General features: G+C 41.7%; 1 protein-coding gene across 2 annotated transcripts in view; it reads left to right on the forward strand.

Annotated features, from left to right (window-relative positions):
* Positions 1–391: 391 nt before the first annotated feature.
* CDK19 (cyclin dependent kinase 19) overlaps positions 392–19,386 on the forward strand; it is a 132,562-nt gene continuing 113,567 nt past the window's right edge. Inside the window, exons 1-2 of one of the 2 annotated variants that reach the window (XM_063329780.1) lie at positions 746–882; positions 1,465–1,702. Coding sequence is in view for 1 of the 2 variants with exons in the window: in XM_063329779.1 (XP_063185849.1) it covers positions 755–882 (128 nt within the window). In the remaining variant the exon portion in view is untranslated. Of the gene's footprint in view, positions 883–1,464; positions 1,703–19,386 lie in introns of both variants that reach the window. The other variant, XM_063329779.1, reaches the window with a different exon arrangement.

Genomic DNA, 19,386 nt, shown 5'->3' on the forward strand with positions numbered 1-19,386 from the left:
CCCCGCGGCCGCCGTTCGGGCGGGGCGGCTGCCAAGTCCCACCCGCGCCCGCAGCCGCCGGCAGAGACCCGCCACAGAGCTGCCGCGGGGGCGGGGCAAGACCGGCCAATCAGAGGGCAGCATCCAGCGGGGGGGCGGGACCCAGACCTTGAGTGGCAGCTGGCGAGATAAACAACTTGCCGCACTATTCGGCGCCCCGCAACTCGCTGCGCGGTGCGGCGGAGGGTGCCCGTCCTCCCTCCCTCCTTCCCTGCGAGCGAGCGGCGCCGAGCCCGGCCGCTCTCGCCGCTCCCGCCTCTTCCCCGCAATGTGAAGAGTCAGCAAGTTCCCAGCGGCCGCTGAAACGCTCGGTGCCTCCGAGGAGCGGAGTGCGCCGACGCCGCCTGGCCGGGGGCGTCCCGGGGCATGCCGGGAGTTGTAGTCCTGCCGCCCCCGCCGTCCCGCCCGCGGCGCCGGGGCCGGCGCCCGCAGCCGGACTACGACTCCCGGCATCCCCCGCGCCGCGCGCCGAGGAGCCCAGTTGAAGCGGGTGGCGGCGGAGCGCACCCCCCTCCCCCCCGCCAAAAAGCCCCAAACCAAAACAAAAACAAACCGCCCCCCCATCCCACCTCCCCTCCCGCCCGCCCGCTCGTTCGCCGCCCCCCCCGCCGAGCCCCGGAAATGGCGGCGCCGGGAGGGGGCTCCGCCAGCCGGGGGTGCTGAATCCGGCCGCCGCGTCCCCCCTGCCCGTCCCTCCCCCGCCCATGGGCGAGACATGGACTACGAGTTCAAGTCGAAGCTGGCGGCCGAGCGCGAGCGGGTAGAGGACCTGTTCGAGTACGAGGGTTGCAAAGTGGGCAGAGGCACCTACGGGCACGTCTACAAGGCCCGCCGCAAGGACGGGTAAGGGCCGCGCCGGGTTGCGCCGCCGGGCCGCGCCGCCAACGGCCGCCGGCTCCCCCCCCCGCCCCTTCCTCACACTCCCCCTCCTTCCCTTCCCTCGCCGGTGTCCTCCCCTCTCCTCCCTTCCCAGGAAAGTTTCTGTCCGCCGAGCCCGCCCGGGGCAGCCCCCGCCCCGCCCCGGTAGCGGGCCCCGGTGCCCCGGCCCTGCCGGCGGGGGTGGCCCGCGGCCCTTCGACGGCGGGGTCGGTGGCCGGCTGCCCGGCGAGCCCTGCCTGGCGTCGAGGGAGGGGGAAAGCCATCCATCCCGCCCGCCGCCCTGCTGTCGCCGTCCCGGCGGCCGTGGGGACGCGGTGGCGGCCGAGGCCCCGGCGACGCGTCCCGCTCTGCCCCCGCAGCGGGGGGGGGTGGGGTGGGGTGGGGGGTGCGGTGTCAGCGGGCTGCGCCCCTGGGCTCGGCTGTGGTTTTCGTTACCAGGTTTCAACGTCATCGCTTTCTTTTTTTTTTTTTTTTTTTTTTTTTTTTTTTGTGTGTGTGTGTGACGGCGGCGTTCGTGCTTTGACGTCCTGCGCCGGCAACTTGCAGGGAACCGGAGAAACGAGCGAAGTTTGACGCGAGGAGCACCGGGCTACCTACCGACCGCCCCCTCCCCGGCTTCTCCTGTCCCGGACGGTGCGCCCGGGAAAGCCCCGGGGAGGGTGTCGGTCCCCGGTCCGGCCCCAGCCCCCGGCTGAGCCCGCAGCCGGGCAGACTTGGCTTGGTGGCGTGTCTGGGAGGCTCCTCGCAGTCAGGGCTGGCAGCTTCTGTCAGCATCTAGGCACAGGTGTGTCCCCATCGTCCCCCCTTCCCCATGTGAGAGCGCCATACCTGTCCCTGTCCCCGCGTACCTGGCTGTGGCTAGATCCAGAGAGGTCACTTGGCCATTAAGCCCTCGTATGTTGGCTTAGCAGGGCTTCCTTCTTTTCCTTGGCGAAAAGACAGCTGGCACTGTGGCACAGGTGTCCCGTGGATGCCATTTTTGCCGTGCTGTGGTTAAGAGAGCAATGGAGAACTCGATTACGATGTGGGGTTGCTTGGCTGGTGCGTGGCCATTGAAGAGGAGCAATCCTGTGGCCTGAGTAAGGCTCTTGTGCAGGTTCTGAATATAACCCTTTTCTTCTAGAAGAGCCATTAAGCGCTTTTTTCACTGTGGGGTGTGAGTAGTGCCCAAATACCAACCGCATTTATAGAAACGTTCTAAGCATACTGTAAAATTTGATTAAAGTATGCTTGCAAATTGTTGGCGATACCATTCTAACAGAATAAAGGCAAAGAGCAATAGCCTTCCGTTACAGGCAACTGAAACTTTGAAAAATAAAAGACTGAATATGGAAAAATGGCAATTTTTTAAAGTTCTGGAAGTGGTTAATGGAACGCTGCTGCTTTAGATTAATAGAGAAGTCCAGAGATTTTTCTGTAGGAATAAATTGCATTCATGTGCGTCTTGAAAACTTAAACTCTGAGTTAAGAGGATGTAGTATCAAAGTGATTAATAACTGAAAGGTAAGCACACTAATTCAGGTGGAGGATTAAATGCTGGGAAATGAGCTCTGATTCTGACTAGCTTGCTGTGCAACCTTAAGAGTACTAGAGCATAGCTAACTTGAAAAGGAAACGTTAAAGCTTTTCTGGGTATTACAGCTGCCACTGAGCTGCCACTATATTCTTTGAATATTTGTGGGCTTAGTAGTTGTGTGCTCTTTTTTAAGTATTAATTTATTTACATTATATATATATGAGAGGAAGCAGTAATAAAAACACCCAACATGCTGGTTAAATGTTTTTTGATGTTCTTTGATATAATAATCCTAAAATTACTGCTTTTAAGAACCGCATTAAAGAGGCAGAGCTTTGGGTTTAGTGTTTTATGAAAAAATGAAATTTCATGTCTATTTCTAATTTATCTGTTTCATTTCCATCATTGGCAATGGAAAGCCATTGCAAGAGTTACATTGATCCTACAAAGCACCATAAAGGACATGTCTTCAAAGTCCCTACAATAATAATAGTATTGTAAATGCACATGGGTAGTAAAGTGAAAGTAAACATGATAAAAAGATAGCTAATGTGTCAGAGCTGGGAATAATCAAAGGGAGACCTTGAGCCGTAAGAGAACTGACTGGTAAAAGGAAGTGCAAAGTTTCAGTAGGCAGTCAGATAGATTGAAATGCAATATAATATGGCGCAAAAGTAACTGTACTGTATACTCAGAGGTTTTACTTCATGAAGCTTGGAAAGTGGGTTATTCTCCCTTTTTTTTTTTTTTTGTGTGGTTTTCCTTTTTATGGCATTGGTGAGTTCACTCTCGGTTGCTTTTGTGTAACTGTTTGGGTGAAGGTAAGATGTGAACAAGTTAGGAAAAAAAAATAGAAAACAACCTAAATCATTAAGATAAGGTGATTCTGTATGAAAATATCTATCTAAAATCTCTGCAGAGTGGAGGATATTTAGCACTAGTTCTTATCTTTAAGGGGTGCTTAATGATGGAGAGAAACTTTTTCCCGTGCTGTCAACAGAAACCCAGCAGCGATGCATATTTATAGTGTGCTGATCACTGGGGGATTTTGAGCCTCATGTAAAGGAATTCTTCTTTGGCTGATCATAGAGCCTGTTTCAGTATTTCAAATTTGCAAGGGATTCCTGTATAAAAGAAAAAAGATTCTGGCTACTTGCTTCTTATGGACAATTTACAGTCTTGGGAGACTGAGGGCAATAAGAACCTTGTAGCTCTGCAGAAATTCCACTGAGAGCCTGTCACTTCATGTTTCAAAAACTTGGCATATAAACTTTATGAAATAGTAAAATGTGTTTATACGGAGCTTGGCAAGCTGTTCGATAAAATGCTTGTAAAAAAAAGTGGTTGCATTGCTAGATCTCCATGAATGACGTGGGCATAAAAAGCAGTTTTTCAACAAAGTAACAGCTTAGTTTGGCTTTTTCAGCCTAGAGTATCATTTGTGCATGTTTTTAGTGAGTTGATTGATTTCCATGAGAGTTAAAAGATACATATATATATATATGTTTTTAAATAGGCAGTCAGATTTGAATAATGTTGGTGTGACATTTGAATGCACCACATAAGCATATTTTTAAAGATGTTGAGCACCTGCAGCTTCCATTTACTTCAGTAGTGTTTGTGTGCTCTGATGAGGTATTACCTGCATCGTGCATTTAGCTAAATCAGGCACCTGGGTTTACAAAACTTTCATTAATATCTTTGCAGTCCCGAAGGGCTAGAAAATAGGTCTTTATATAAGCTACCTAGTGGTTTATTTCAGTGTACACAAGAACCGGATCGGTGGCTTTGAGGGGGCGGAAATAGTGATATAAGCCTCATGATTGCAATTCAGTTGTCAATGTTAAGTTTTTGGCTCTTTATGCAGCTGGAAAATCTGTTACGATTTTTGTGTGTGTGTGTACTACCTTAAAACATCACGTTGACTTTCGCTAACATTTTTTTGGATGCTTGTTCACATTTGTCCATAAAACAAAGAATGCAATTTTTCCAGTCACAGTTAGGAAAGTGAGATTTAGTTTCATGCCTTACCTCTCCTCGTTAGTGTTCCTTGCTGCTTCTTTGATCACAGTTTAAGGCACAATGTTGTGCTTAGTTGTTTCACTTCATGTACCTGCTTATCACACAGGAGGCAATTTTTAGGATGAAACGAGGGTTGAAATTCTGTTTCTTTGTTGTATATGCCTGGGAAAGATCAGTCTACCAGTCCAGGCCACCACAAAGTATTTCTGTTCCTTCACTAGGGTGTCAGCTCACCTGTGGGAGGATGTTTGGGCGAGTCAGCAAGCTGAAAAGATGCCGCCGTTGGTTAGTTAAGAGTGTGCGAGGAATAATGGGATGCACGAGTCAAGTAGAAAATAGGCCACTCTGTTCTTCGTTCTGTAGCCCTGACAGCAGATGTAATGCTTGCAAAAGCTGAAATCTTCGTGTGAATAAAACCTTTCTAGTTGTTGCTGCTCCTGCTTACCTTTAAACAAACAATTGAGCTGGCTGCTTTCTCTTATGCTATGTCTGTGTTATTTTTCTTTGACTTACCACCTGGGTTTGGGCAACAGAGGTTATTAAAATAAAATCACAGACCTTTTTTCTTTCCAAGTAACTATGTAGGTAATATTTTTAATCTGTGTGTTTCAAAACACCTTTTAAAAAGCAGGTATGTGCTTTTTGATCTTGATACGGAGGGAATGACAGAAATGCAGAGTGATCAGCTTCCAAGAGGATGGCAGCAGAAGGTCCAGGAGTTGGACCCTGAGCAGCTCCCAGGTTTGCCTGGGCAGGGCAACTGCCTCTGCAGGGCAGTTGCCTCTGCAGACAGAATCACAGAATCATAGGGTTGGAAGGGACCTCTGGAGATCATCTAGTCCAACCCCCCTGCCAGAGCAGGGTCACCCAGAGCAGGTTGCACAAGAACACATCCTGGCGGGTTTGGAATGTCTCCAGAGACGGAGACTCCACCACCTCTCTGGGCAGCCTGTGCCAGTGCTCTGCCACCCTCAAAGGAAAGAAGTTCCTCCTCATGTTTAGGTGGAAGTTCGTCTGCTCAAGTTTGTGCCCATTACCTCTTGTCCTGCAGCTGGGCACCACTGAAAAGAGCCTGGCCCCATCCTCCTGACACCCACCCTTTAAGTATTTATAAGTGTTGGTAAGATGCCCCCTCGGTCATCTTTTTTCCAGGCTGAAGAGACCCAAATCCCTCAGCCTTTCTTCATAACAGAGGTGTTCCAGTCCCCTAATCATCTTGGTAGCTCTCTGCTGCACCCTCTCCAGCAGTTCCCTGTCCTTGAACCGGGGAGCCCAGACCCTCCTGCCATGTTATCCTTTGGCAAATGTAAAAGGTTTGGCACTGCCCTGTACTGTTCAGTGTTTCAGCTGAATGAAGCATGTAGATTTATATGCTAATATAGTAATATACTTTTTTTTTTTAAATAAAGTCACTATTTGTAACTTGTCAGGTTGCTTTGTTAATGTATCTGTAACTTTCAAACAAGAGAATTTGTATAAAACAGGCTTCACCTTAGCTGCCAAATATGGAATTCCCTTTTGGAAATTGGGCAACAGTGATGCAAGTCCAAAAACATCACTGTGAAGTACAGGCATAGGAAGGGGGAAACAAATGAAATCTTCTCCCCTCTCTCCCCCCCCATTTTTTGAGTACTGTGAGCTTGTAACTGAAGAGGAGAGTCTGTTTTCCACCTTGGACTGATACTGGTGTGCAGAAGCATTAATGTAAAGGTCTTAATGCAAATCTGAAGCGTTTACAGCATCCAAGTCCACACAAGAGTCAAGTGAAAGTCAGGGCACAGGAAGGGAAAGGGAGATAAAGTACATAGCCGAGGCAAGTGTATAATCTAATCTAGGAATGCTGGCTGTGGTCCTGGCCATGTAACCTGTTGTTTGTTTTAGCTGCTTTTTAATTTGATGAATTTTATTTGTTTGAAGCAGAAAAGTGGCAAAATATTAAGAGAGAAAAAATAGCATTCTGTGAGGCATGGCTCTATTGGAAAAATGGGCTTTCTCCTGGAGTGATTTGCTGTGGTTGGGGTTTCTGCTAATATTGTTGTGTTGTCAAAGGTGTCATCAAAGGTCCCTTCCAACCACTAAGATTCTGTGATTCTGTGATTTGGTCACACTTATGACTGAGATCACTGTGGTGATAGAAAACTTTTAAGTGTAGAAGAGGCAAAATCTGCTTATTCTCTTAAATCAGTGTTTGTATAGCAATAATTTGTGTACTGTTCTCTCATATGGTTATTCTGCAGAACTTAAGTTACTGAAGTCGTATAGCACAAGTGTGTCGGGAAATGAAACTTGCATCCAAGTTGACTAAATGCTAAAAATCAACAGCGTTAAAATCACAGGGGAATGGGTACATGTGTACTGCAGTTACATTTGCTATCAAGAGAGAGGCAACTCATTGATGTGGCAAGGTTTATACTCTCTTGAATATGAAACTGGAGTGTTATGTACCCATGCAAGTTCACATTTGTAAGATTTGAGAGTTTATAATAATTTATGTATTTACATCTTCTTATTTCCTCTATTTGACATTGTCCTGAATGTAAGTAATCGGAGTTTTCAGCTGTACTTGTGGATTACTAACGTAAACCCGTGACAGGCTGAAGCACAGAAATATTGACCCAAGAAAGCAGTGTATTTGATCCTGAACAATTACCTTTCTCTGTAGCAAAATCTCTACCAGTGATGGTATCTGGAAAGCTGTGTTTTGCTCCTCACTTTCTTTTTTTTTTTTTTTTTTTTCCTTGATCAACTTGTTATCTTGAGGAAGGTAGCATGGCTGAAGGTGTTCGTGCCTTGCTATAATCTCTCAATAGCTAAGTAAACCTAAATACTAGATTTACCTGTGAATCCTGAAAATACTTGTTAGCACTGATTGCTCTTAAAATGTGTGAGAAAGAGCAGCAGAACTAAACCAAACCTGTCTAACTAGTTGCCTGCAATGCATTCTAATAAAAAACCCCAATCTAGGAAGAGATCGTTAGTATTTCACAACTGTGCTTTACCGAGAGCAAATGTACCGTGGCTTTGCTTCCTGCCCAAGAGGACAGTGCAAGCAGTGATGAGTAATTTTTAGTGCTTCCCGCAGGCTCTTGCATATGGTCTCTCCCATGGCTATTTTGTCCTTTTTTCTCTTACTCTTCCTGAAACCAAGTGCAGAAATGAGCTGTACAGCCCATAGCAAGCAAACAGCATTCAGCTGGTGTTTCGTTTGCTTCTCTGGCAAGCACAAAGGTGTGGTGGTGGTAGGAGCTTGAGGAAGAAAGGAGGTGAGTGCAGGTGATGAGATGTAGAAGAGGTTGCATTTGAGAGAGAAACAGATGAAGATTTTTTTTTTTTTTTTTTTGGCCAAGGTTGCAGAGGAAGACTTGTGCATAAATTGGCCCATAATAGGCTGTGAAGGGCAACCTCTCAAGATTTAGTGGTGGTTTCTTTTAAAGAGATTAAGAGGATAAGAAGATTCCTGTTACAGAGTGAGGGGGTTAAGAGTTTTCCAGTAGTGCTACACGAAAAGGAAATAAGAGCTTGAGAGGGAAGAAGAGATTCCTTTCTGCCCTGTACTTCGTAAGAGGGTGCAAAGCAAGGTAGAACAGGGGCTGGGTCAGGAACTAAATACTTCTCATGTGAACTACTTGACATAGAAATTGAATATGTTAGTGTATTTCTGGGTCACCCAATCTAATCTGTTGTATTGTAGCTAGAAGTGCTGTAAACTTTCTTCCATAAATTTACTTTTAAGATAAGTATTTTCGCATCATGCATAATTTAAAAACAAAACAAACCAAAAAAAGAAACCAACCAAAAAACCACAAGCCCCAGAAATTTCCATTATTCAGAACGCTGCAGATGCGTTTGCACAAGTAACCAGAATTTCTGTGGAATGTTCTAACCAAATTTTACTAGAGATTTGTTAGTAACACTAGATTTTCCCATATCTTTTGAAAATACCTACTGAAAAGGCGTGTTTGCCTCTTCTGTGGCTCTAACCAAGCTCGTGATTTGCATAGATGCCTTCTGACCCAAGTCTTTCTCCTCTATTTTTAACTGCCAAGTTCTACATTGTAAAATAAGATTCTATTTGCATGTGCTCACTGTTGCTTAACGTACAGTTCAGGAGATGATACAGTCCACGTGTGTGGTGGAGCAAGGGATCATTAGAAGAAGTAATTGGCAGCTCTTACATTCTGCTTCCAAAGTGTGTTGTTTCTTGAGCTGCTTTGCTGGTATTTGGGTACGGACACAGGCTGCAATTTTTTTTTTTTTTTTGTCTCTCCTACTGAAACAAAGTATTAGAATTTAAAAAGATTTATTTGTTTCAATAACAGCATGTTTGCCTGAAGGAATGCTGAAACTGGTCCAGGACAACTGCTTTTAGCATAAATTGGCTAACTTCGCATGTGACTTTAGGAAATGAAGAACAATTTCTATTTGTATAGCAAATACAAAAACTTCACTGTTTTGACTTGACTTAAGAGTGTGATATATCTAAATAGTTTAGGTTTATAAAAGGCCTCCCAGCTCTGGGGACTTGGTTTACATGGATCACTTGACTATAACTTAGATGACCGACAGATAAAAATGCTACTTGTGATGATTTTAGAAATTATTATACCTCTTGTGAACTTCAGCTGTCTCAATGGATTCAGGAAGAAAAAAAGCACAGAAACATTTTAAATCAAAATGAGTTGTTATTAACAAAATCCTGTGATAGTCTTTAAATCAACTGATACTTAACTTCTATATTTGAATTTATTAATACGTTCTTAGACTTTTCTTTGGGAACACAATTCTTTGCTTTAGCAGCATTTTCTTTAGAATTTGTGAAATATTAGTGTATCTGATAAGATTGTCTGAAAGAAATGCAGAGATACTGTTAACTGACCTTTGCAAAATTGATGTCTGTAAGTGTGGGTTGTTTTTTTGGGTGTGGATTTCTTTATTTTTTATTTTTATTGCAAAACGGAACTGACTTTTCTTATGAGAAAGACTAGAGGAACTAAGGTTACTGGAATAGTAGATCTCTGAAGGGCATTATTCGTGTTTGCTTCTGTCTTTTGGGGGATTAACGTTTTTTAAATAGTATTTTCAGATGAGGCTACTGCATAACTGCTTGTTTCTCCCTCAGTTGTCATCTGTCTTCTACAAAGTTCATGATCTTGAAAAATTTTAGGGTCATTCATCTTGTAGATGAAACCACACTGAGGTCAGGCTTTCCAATAGGCAAAACAGCTATAGCTTCCTGTGCGTGCTGGGAGTGTCGGATCACTCAGGTAAAGGTAAGGGTTCTGGGCTAAGCAAGAGCACAGATAGGAACTGAGTGCAGTCTCAGATGGTATGGCTTTAAACACATGTTCCTATAAACTGGGCCTCACGTGTGGTATGATTATTTTTTTTGTTCATCCCTGCTGACTGAAGTAGAAGACACTATTGATTTCTTTTTACAGTCAAGTGAAAATAAATGTTATAGGCAATTGACTAGAGGCAGAAGCTAGATCTGCTGGAATGGAAACTACAGCCGGAGGTAAAGTAGGACAGTTTTGCTATTTTGAAGCAATGTACCTGTTTTCCTTGTGCATTAATTGCAGGGAAGAGTCAGTCTTTTTCTATGTGGCCAGAAGCTTTTCTGTCTCTTCTGTCCCTCCTTTCTTTTCCTGTCTTCGCTAGAGCACTTGGAAGCATTCACACAGGTAACGCTGGGACTCTGCTCTGACTGCGATTGTCCTTGACTCTCCCACTCTCTCTGTGGTATGTTGAGAGGTCAGAGCTTGAAGAGATCTGATGATACAAAGGCCACTCATGCATGAACTTCTAGCAGCGTGAGATTATCCGTTTGACTCCTAGGGAGATTCTTTCAAGAGAGATGCTTCTTATCTTGTGGCTCTTGAATTCTGAAAATTCAAATGTGTTTAAAGAAAATTTGCACCCGTGTTGATACTTCCGTGGATTACCACAGGTTCATGCTAAGATTTATCACCTTGCTTGTTCAAAAATACCATGTTTGTTGCTTTGATTCATTATTGTTAGTGCGGCTGACAGTGGGTTTCAGCCTGTGTCTTTGAATGTGTCTGTTCCTGAAACAGAGTTCCTGTATGAGTTGTTCCCATGATCTCAAGGGCGTTGTAGACTTCAAAGTTAGCTTTATGTTCATACCTTTGATTGAAACCATTCATTGTACAGGATAAGCAGTTGTTCCTTTCCTCAATTCTGTCGTGCTCCAAATGAGAAACAGAGGTAGACAAATTACCAAATTTAATTTGACCTTCAGTTCAGAACAACCAGAAGACCGTTACAAGTTGAATGCCGTTTATATAGCATGAGTTCAGAGCTGGGAGAAAAAAATGTCAGTGTAAAACTTTGTCCAAATGATGCTGTTGAGCTACAGAAAGAGTGCGAGAGAAGCCTATTCTCACAATGGGACATGCAGTTTTAAAGTTCTTGGGAATAGATATGATGGTGGCTGACTAAAGACCTTGGTCCTTTTTGGGAAGCAGCAACCACTCTCTTAGTGGTTGGAATAAAGACATCTGTAACTTTGTGAAATCCTAATTGACTGACGTTGAAGTGAGGGGAAAGATGTAGATGCTCCATGAGCAATAATGGTTTTTTTGCATTTCAGAATGAATGAAATTGCACCCTGTGGTGACTTTGTAGAATTTTGTTCTGGTCCTTATACCTTCTTGTGAGGGTGTTTTTTCTCCTCAGTTATTTTCCAACTATAAAAAATGTGCTCTGTTGTGCAAAAGGTATTTCGGATAAATCTGTGCTTTGTATATGCTTGAGAGGAAACATTTGATTGTGTAATGAGCTAGAAACAGAAAACTAAATAACTGCAGGTTTTAGGCCATTGTCCTTCTGATAGGTCTTACATTGAGTCAATATTTTTTTCTTCTGTAATAGGTGAACCTAATGCATTATAATGGTTTAGAAAAAAAAGTCTGCATTTGGTGTTTCAGACTGAGGCTCTTGCTAAAGAGATCCAGAAGAAATACAGGCTTCCTAATATTTGATGTTTTAATAGTAATTTTCCACCTATTGAAATTGTAGTATTCAGCTGTATTTAGCCATATTTAGCACTACAGAGAAAGAGTCATGATGCACGTTAAGCTGGACTGTGTAGTTACAGTATGTTTTTACACTATGGCTTAGGACCTATACTTACAAAACTACAAAAAGCCAGACAGCTAGCATTCTTGACATTTATAGTTGGTCACACACATTCTTCTTATGAGTGGTTTGATGAAACAAAAGGCAAGATTCTCTTTTAGAAAGTCTAAAGGACCCTGTGTCTGTGTCTTGGTAAATAATTCACAGGTAAATGAAAGCTTATTTTCTCTTTATTTCAGGGTATTTTTCTCCTTGCTGCTGCTATTCCTTATTTTAAGGTAACAAATCCTCACATGCAGTATCCTTTCTGGAAGGGAGGTCTTTCCTAAATCTTCATTATCTGTAATCAAGCCTGTCTATAAAGAAATAAGATCAGGTACACCTTTGTCCCCTTCTTTAATACAGCAAATGCTGCAAGAAATTACCTAGAGCAGCAGAATAATTTTACAGCTTTCAAGGTTTAATGTGAACACATCAGTTTTTACCTTTATAAACAGGCTGTCAGGTCTGCTTATGCTGATCTGTTACAAAATATACCTGCTCATATGAAATTCACAGTTCTCGGTCGTTTAAGATATTTTGGAGCCAGTCTAATTTTAGCAATGGCGACAACCGTGTAGCTGGTATAGGTCTCTGAATCTTCATCAGGTGATTTGGAGTGAGGGCGGCAGTGACCGAAGTTGTGCTGTCTTTCCTTACAAAGTTTTGTTATTACAGTGTAAAGGCTAAATTTTGATAAGATTAAGGTTAATAAGATTTCCAGTGGTCTGTTATTACAGAGATCTTAAAAATCTGTCTGTGGTTGTGACTGTGAAATAGTCTAAAACTGTTGTTAACATTTAGAAGTTATCTATGCTACGAAGATTTGCTTTTAAATTTCTGAATTAGAAACTACTGGAAAAAAGGAAGAGGATATAGTTAAGTTATGTGTAAAGATGCTGGAATAGTTCCGATTTCCTCATGTTGGTATTAAGAGACCTTTACTCCCCACTCCCAGTCTGATGAAATTACAGCTGGGTAAAGGAATTTTTTTTATTTTTAGTAACATAAAAAAGTCTTATTAGTGCTCAGTTTCACTGTTTTGTCTTTTTAATTAGATGTCCTTTCATACATAAATAACACATCAACTATGGCAGGTGAAGATTGTTGTTGGTTTTTTGTTTTTGAAATAGATATTAAGCGTCTTTTGTGAGACTCTGTGGAAGCACACAGTGTAGGGGCATTCTGTTTAATGGCAAGTAGCTTAGCATTAATTTAAGAACTTGCCTTGTTGTTTAGCATGCACATTTCCTCCTGAGTTCATAAACTGGTTTACAGAGGAATAAACAAACAGAAGGGTAGCCATGTCAACAGCTGTTTTTAGAGGTACACCTGGGGATATTCTATAGATAATAGAACAAAATCTGGGTATAATTTGATTTCTAATAGGGTACTGTGACAACACTGAGTGTCTGTTCATAAACTGATGCCAGTGGTGCTTTTAATATGATCTCTTTCATGTGGATGGAACATGCCAGATTTTCCAGCAGGCTAAGCTCTGTGTAACTTTTCTCCTGTGTGTATATAATGGAAGTCGGATATTTTTAAAAAAAGGCTAATTGTTGTAATCGGTTGTTCTATATTTGAAAGTCTCTGCCAATTTATAAACATTTACAGTACACTTAATTTCAGCATGCTAATTTCAACAAACAAAATAAAGTTCTCCCTTTTTTTGAAGTTTTTCTTTTTTTAAACCTACCAATCAAAAAAAAAAAAATCATTGTTTTAAAAAATCACAGATTGTAATATAAGTCCTGAGTTAGCCTCCTTCTGGGCATGCCTTTATGCAAGTACCTGACATTGGCAAGTCTATAAAGTTATCGGAAAATGGAGTAGGAAACTGTGCTTAGTGTTCATCAGTTTGGTGTTACTGCATTTTTGAAACGAGTAACATCTAAAATGACACCAACTTCTGCCTTTTATTTCTGCTGTGTTCATAAATTCCAGAAGGGCTTCATGTATGGCCTTCAAGTCTTGGAGGTGGCAGAATATAAAGAGAAGTGCTGCCTTCTGGTGTTATTGTATGTATATGCTGAGGTAGCTGGTGTCATCTGGGACGTTTGGAGGGAGACTTAGCAGAGTTTAGTGGGTATCGTCAGGCAGTGACACCAATGGGCTGTGTAGCATTCAGGGCACTTCTTGAAAATTGAGATTATAAGGACTTTGTGAGACAAAAGATTCAGAAGTGCAGTTATGACATGCAGCATCTTGTTTCCATTCTGAAAAGTGTTTCCTTGTATCCAGATCTGCCTTGGAGAGTCTCTTTTCACCCTAGCTCTTTTTATATGGCATAGTAAAGACTGTCCCATTTGGTGTAGGTTTGTTGCCTTGCTCCCACTCCCCAAGTTTACTTTTAGGTGGTGTTCCAGACAAGAAGCAAGCTCAGCTTTTAAAGATAGCTTTTAAAGATTGTATAGTCGTTGCCTGCTGGAGAGGTTGGCTTCCCACCCTGCCACTAAGAGAAAAATCCACGCCCAGGTTTGAGCAGATGAGGTGACATACATGTCTGCTCTTGCTGTGTGAGAAGTCCTTTCTTGTGCCCGACACACATGTGCTCTTCTTTTTGAAACACTGAGAAGGTTGCCACCAAACCTCTGAGGGATGTATCTGCAGGCAGGCCAGCTATGCAGTCTGCAAACATTACTGAAATTGTAAACTTTTCACTGTAGCAGAATGAGATAAAAGTCTGCTGGTTCCACCCATTCTTTCCATGGCCAAAGCCAGCCAAATGTAACTCAGGTATCCATGTCCTATTGAACTTGTCTGGGAGTGGGCTGTAGGAACAACTGGAAGCTGCTGTGAAGTTTCTTATCAGAGCAGCAGACAGCTATCCTTGAAGGTGAAGAAAGATGGACCTTTTAAAGGACTGGTGTGGTGATAGATTTCTTTTAAATTTCTGCTTACTATCCTTGCTGTTTCACATTTTGAGTTTCTTAGGTAGCTCTCAGAATGAACTAATATATATGCATTGAAATTCAGCATGTATACTATTCTCTAGGAATAAATTAAGATCTACCTGTAGATTCCCAGCTTCTGTCATTTGTGGCTGGTTGATGCATGGATGAAAAGGAGCTGGCTGAGCTGCTGACTGGATAAGGCTTGATATGGTTTGAGGATAATCATAAAAGAAAATTACTTTCCTAGTCTGTTGAATAACATGTACCCTAGTGACACCACATGTGGATTTTTTTGATCTTGTAATTCTTTTGGGTTAGTGGCTATTTCTATATGCATAAAAAACACTAAAACATAAGAACTTGTAACTTTTGGGGAATTACTAGGTCCCTTTTTCCAGTCAATCATAGCCACTTTTACTGGTACTGTTACCTTTATAAAAGGCCATATGCTATGTATGCAGTTAAATCTGTCAGCAGCTTGCGTAAGGTAACCAGTGCTGAATGTGATTGACTTCGTGCTTTTGCTGCCATGTTCCAGATCCCACGGAGGGTCTTTCAGTTAACTTCTAGGTGCACTCCAGTGTCATGGTTTTACCTTATCTTAGTGTGGGGGGAAATTTTTGTAACTCTTGTTGGTGATCTTCTGCTGAGTGATTAACTTTGTGCTATATGGCAGCAATTAAACAAAGCGGTTAGAGCGTAACAGGATATCTGTATGACTGTTGTGTTCCAGGCAGTACTGTGTTTGAAGGACACCAAACTCTGTAGTGTTCCCAGGCTTTGTCCTACAAAGTCACAAATGTTTAAATTCCATTAAGTGTTGCTTACAAGTGTTGCTTATATTAAGTGTTGTTTTCTGTTAGGCTTTTCTGGATATGTCTTGGAATGTTTTTATGGTGCACTTCATTTGTTTAAGAAAATGTGTGCTTTAATTATTATTTGTTTATTTTTATTTATGATACTGTGCACTTAATTTAAGGAAGTTATTATTAGTATATACCGTAATGTTAATAAATGTGTTAACCGATCTGATAGTCACAGTAGTAGCTTCAGTGTGATTGTAGTCTTTCAAGCCAGTTCCTTGATGTGAATAATTAATTCTGAAGTTGGGATGTATGTTAAATTATCTGTGAATCCAAGAGGGACCATCACTAAAACCTTAAAAACTTGAATAAAAGGGATAAGCCACTAGTTTGAACCATGCACTATTTTAAAATCCTCATGTTTTTCTTACAGTCTTGGGCATGTTGTTTCTAGTTTTCCATTTGCTTGTTTGTAAGGTAGTTTCTCATCTGATGGGAGTGCTCTGAAGTATGATTGCAATAGTTAAAACTGCTTAACTCAATTGAAATGTTTTAATTATTCTGAGTCTTCTGAACTGCACCCTTCTATAAAGTGAATTTGTTACTTTTTATTCTTTTCAAAGCCTTTGGAAAATGGAAACTGAAAGTGTTACCCAGAAGTCGTAACTGTATCTTCATTTTCTGCATTGAATACTGCAATTGGACGTAAGCCAGCTGAATGAATTTTTTTGGGGGCTAGAGGACAGAATTTTCCTTTGCACTGTACAAATTAAAATGTTACCATTAACCTAAAGGACTGCAGGATGAGTTATTTACTGGTGAGGGAGAGAAGCTTAATCTCAAAGTCCAAGTTACAGCCTTACACTGGTACAGATTTTTTAACAGAGAGATGTTCTCAATTATTGTTAGTAGGCATGAGGACCCTTGTATTTGGATGCTGCCTATGGCAATCTGAAATACAGAGCCAGGGAGTTTTTGGGATGGGGGTATCTGATATCAGCGGTTTCATTTTTGTAAAAAGTTAGTCCCTCTTAAAATAGCACGAATTGTAATGCTTCTGGAATGAGAAACAATGTTGATTTTAATCTTTACCACTAGTTTTGGATAAGGGAACTTGAAGTGTGGAGAAGCCTGGTTGTGGTGGGATATGGTATGTGCTTTATCAGGCAAATTCTTCTGCATTGATTTTTGGAAAGCTTTAATAAAAATTAAGTCACAGCCTCTTAAGGAATGGAGTTCTCTTTCAATTCTGTTTTGCTGTGTTTTTCAGTGGACACATTGCCACCATTAGCTTGGGGTGGCTGTTTAATGGAACCTGCTTGATTAAACCTCGGTCTGTGCCACTTGCTCTCTGCCCTCAGACAAACCCCCACACAGCAGGACCTCAAGGTTAGTTGGCCTGCACCCAAGCCAGTATTTCTGTGGACCAGATAAAAACGATTACGGACAAAGACTTTGCTTCTGCTTGGTTATCCCTAGCATGGGTACCTTTTGCCTCGTACCAGAGCTGTGTAGTTTGTTGTTGTTTGGGTTTGGTTTTTAAACTTCATCACACTTGCTTCACTCTTTAGTGAGAAAGGTACTGATACAGGATCTGTCAGAAAAGGATTTATGAAAACTTTCCTGCTGTATAATTCTGCACGAGTTCTTGAAATGTGTTCGAAGTTCACTAGAGTTTTTCTGTATATTCAACATGAAGTAGAAGTACTTCCTCTTGCCTCAAGTGTTTTGTAAGAGCATAGGTCTTTAGGGAGTTGAACAGTATACTTACTTATCACACACACCATTTGACATTATTTATTGAATTCTTACAAGTGGGGAAATAGCTAATAAAGTACCTATTTTTTTTTCCTTTGGCCATTTAATACCATTTTATTGAGTAACTAGAATTGTGTATTTCATCAGATTGCCTTGGCTGACTTGGTATTTAAGTTTTAAATATATTTCTTTCTTTCTCAAATTATCTTGAGATTACTATTAAACAGGAAATATTACTAGTTAAAATACCAGTTGGTGGAGATCTTTGTAAAGTGCTTGAAACAGCTGTTATGCTTGCATAATAAGAACAGTTAACTTTGGAAAAGTATTCATATAGACTTGCATTTCTGCCAAAGCAAGTAAATTATATTTATGTATTTAAAGGATGCTATGTTTATGATTCTGAAGCTGTTGGTAAAAAAAAATATTTTGCGAGATCTAGAATATGGTGTCTTTGGAGTTCTTTATCCCTGATACCCATTTATTTTAGGTAAGTATTTAATTAGCCCCACTTTTGCTCAGTGTTCACAAACCCCAGTGTCCTAGAAGTATCTTGTTTGCCACCTTTTCCCGCATGCTAGAATACCTTAAGTCGTTGGGATGTGTATTTTTTTTTTTTTAAACATCTTTTGTAATTTCTCATTCGTATCTTAAAATCCTACGTAGAGTGGCTGGCTATTAAGTGATGACAGACTCATAGTGGCAGTGGTGTTAAGCAATGCTGTTGAAGGTGGTGTGTGCCAAACGGCATACCCTGTCTCTGCAGTGACCTTCAGTCTGTGGAGGTCTGAGTAAGCGAATGCAATGCTTGCAAACGCAATGCTTGCATCTGTAGAACTAGTTCAAGGGTAGCCCTACCAGTGGGGTGCTGTGCCCAGTTAAGCAGACACGCCATAATAAAGGTATACTGCAGTGCTGTAGAGACTACGTTGTTTTGGGATTCAAGTTCATACGTCTGCATGGCCTTGTTTTCTACTGCATAGTTTAAACGTGACCATAGTTTAAAAGCTATGACCAATTTTAAATATCCAGAGTTGGTTTTAGTTCTGTGGACAATCTAATTTTGGCTTCCCAGTCTCAGTATGCAATCTGAGTTAGGGAGTTACTACTTTGTAGTTTGCATAAATCTGCGTAGATAGCAGAACAATGTATGAGAGGGGATGCGCATTTAGTATTTACTCTAAATTTGGACTAATTAATGAAATCAAAAGCAATTTCTGTGAGGTCAGGTATGAGCTCATTACCTGTAAAGTTATGCATTTCTTAGTTCTGCATCTTGAGCCAGGTTCTTTCAAATGACTAATTCATGAAAATAAAGGGCTGCTCAGTGGGGAGCAAAGAAGGCATCAGAATTATTGTGTCAGTAGATCCTGGTGAATCCTTCTGCTTAGGAAGCAGATGTATGTACTTCTGAAGTTACTCCTGAAAGTGTACTTGGTGAACAGCTCTTACGAGCTGTTAATGCAGTATTTGGCCTAATTTTAGTAATGGTAACTTCTTAGGCGTTATTCCCTCCCCTCCCCCCCCCCCCAGTACAGAGCAAGTACAGAGTCTGAAGTTATATGTTTAAAACACTGTAATATGAGACTATTTCATTAGCATAGAGGAATAAAAGTTTGTTTTGGAAGAGAAGGGTCCAATCTGGCTGTGTTTTTTTTTTGTCATGTGTGTTGGCTGTTAAGATTTGCATCTAAGTATATCTGAATGGGTGAATATTTTGGGGGTAGTTTTAAGGCATGGTGTAAGTTGCTGTCCTTCCCATTTCTCCATAGAGAATCTGTGCAGAATGAGAATGTATTTCTCTCTTTGGCAGTTCCAGAATAATTTAGGTCACCTCAAAGTAACCCATTCCTTTAGTTTCAGCTCCAGAAGGATCTTCTGTTACTCCAAACCTATATGGAGAGAGGCCCTTCAAGCCTGTAGCCTAAATGCTTGCTCTTGCTTCCTTAGAGATCAATGTTGCACCAAATCCCAAACTCATTGAAACAAATGCTTGAAATAAAGCAGATTGTAATTCCATTACAACTGAATCTCTCTGGTTTTGTTTGGTTTTGGTTTTTTTTTTTAAGTTTGGAGGAAGTATCTTTTAAAAGTTTTCGTGTAAGTGGTTGTTTGAGAGAGAAATGACATCTATTTCTGAGTTAAGGTGCAGCATCGGCACTCAGGTTTCCCACTTGGAACAGCTGATGAGTGACTCCTACTTCAGAGGTGGAGTTACTTTCTGAAAAACTTGCGGCGCCCTGAGTTTTCATGTGTAGTCAGAATACGTCTGGAATTTTTCTTGTCGTATTTTTACTTCAAAAAAGGCAGTGCCAAACAGAAGCCAAGCACAATG

The sequence above is a fragment of the Chroicocephalus ridibundus genome, chromosome 3 (genome assembly GCF_963924245.1).
Source record: "Chroicocephalus ridibundus chromosome 3, bChrRid1.1, whole genome shotgun sequence".
NCBI classification, from domain to species: Eukaryota; Metazoa; Chordata; class Aves; order Charadriiformes; family Laridae; genus Chroicocephalus; species Chroicocephalus ridibundus.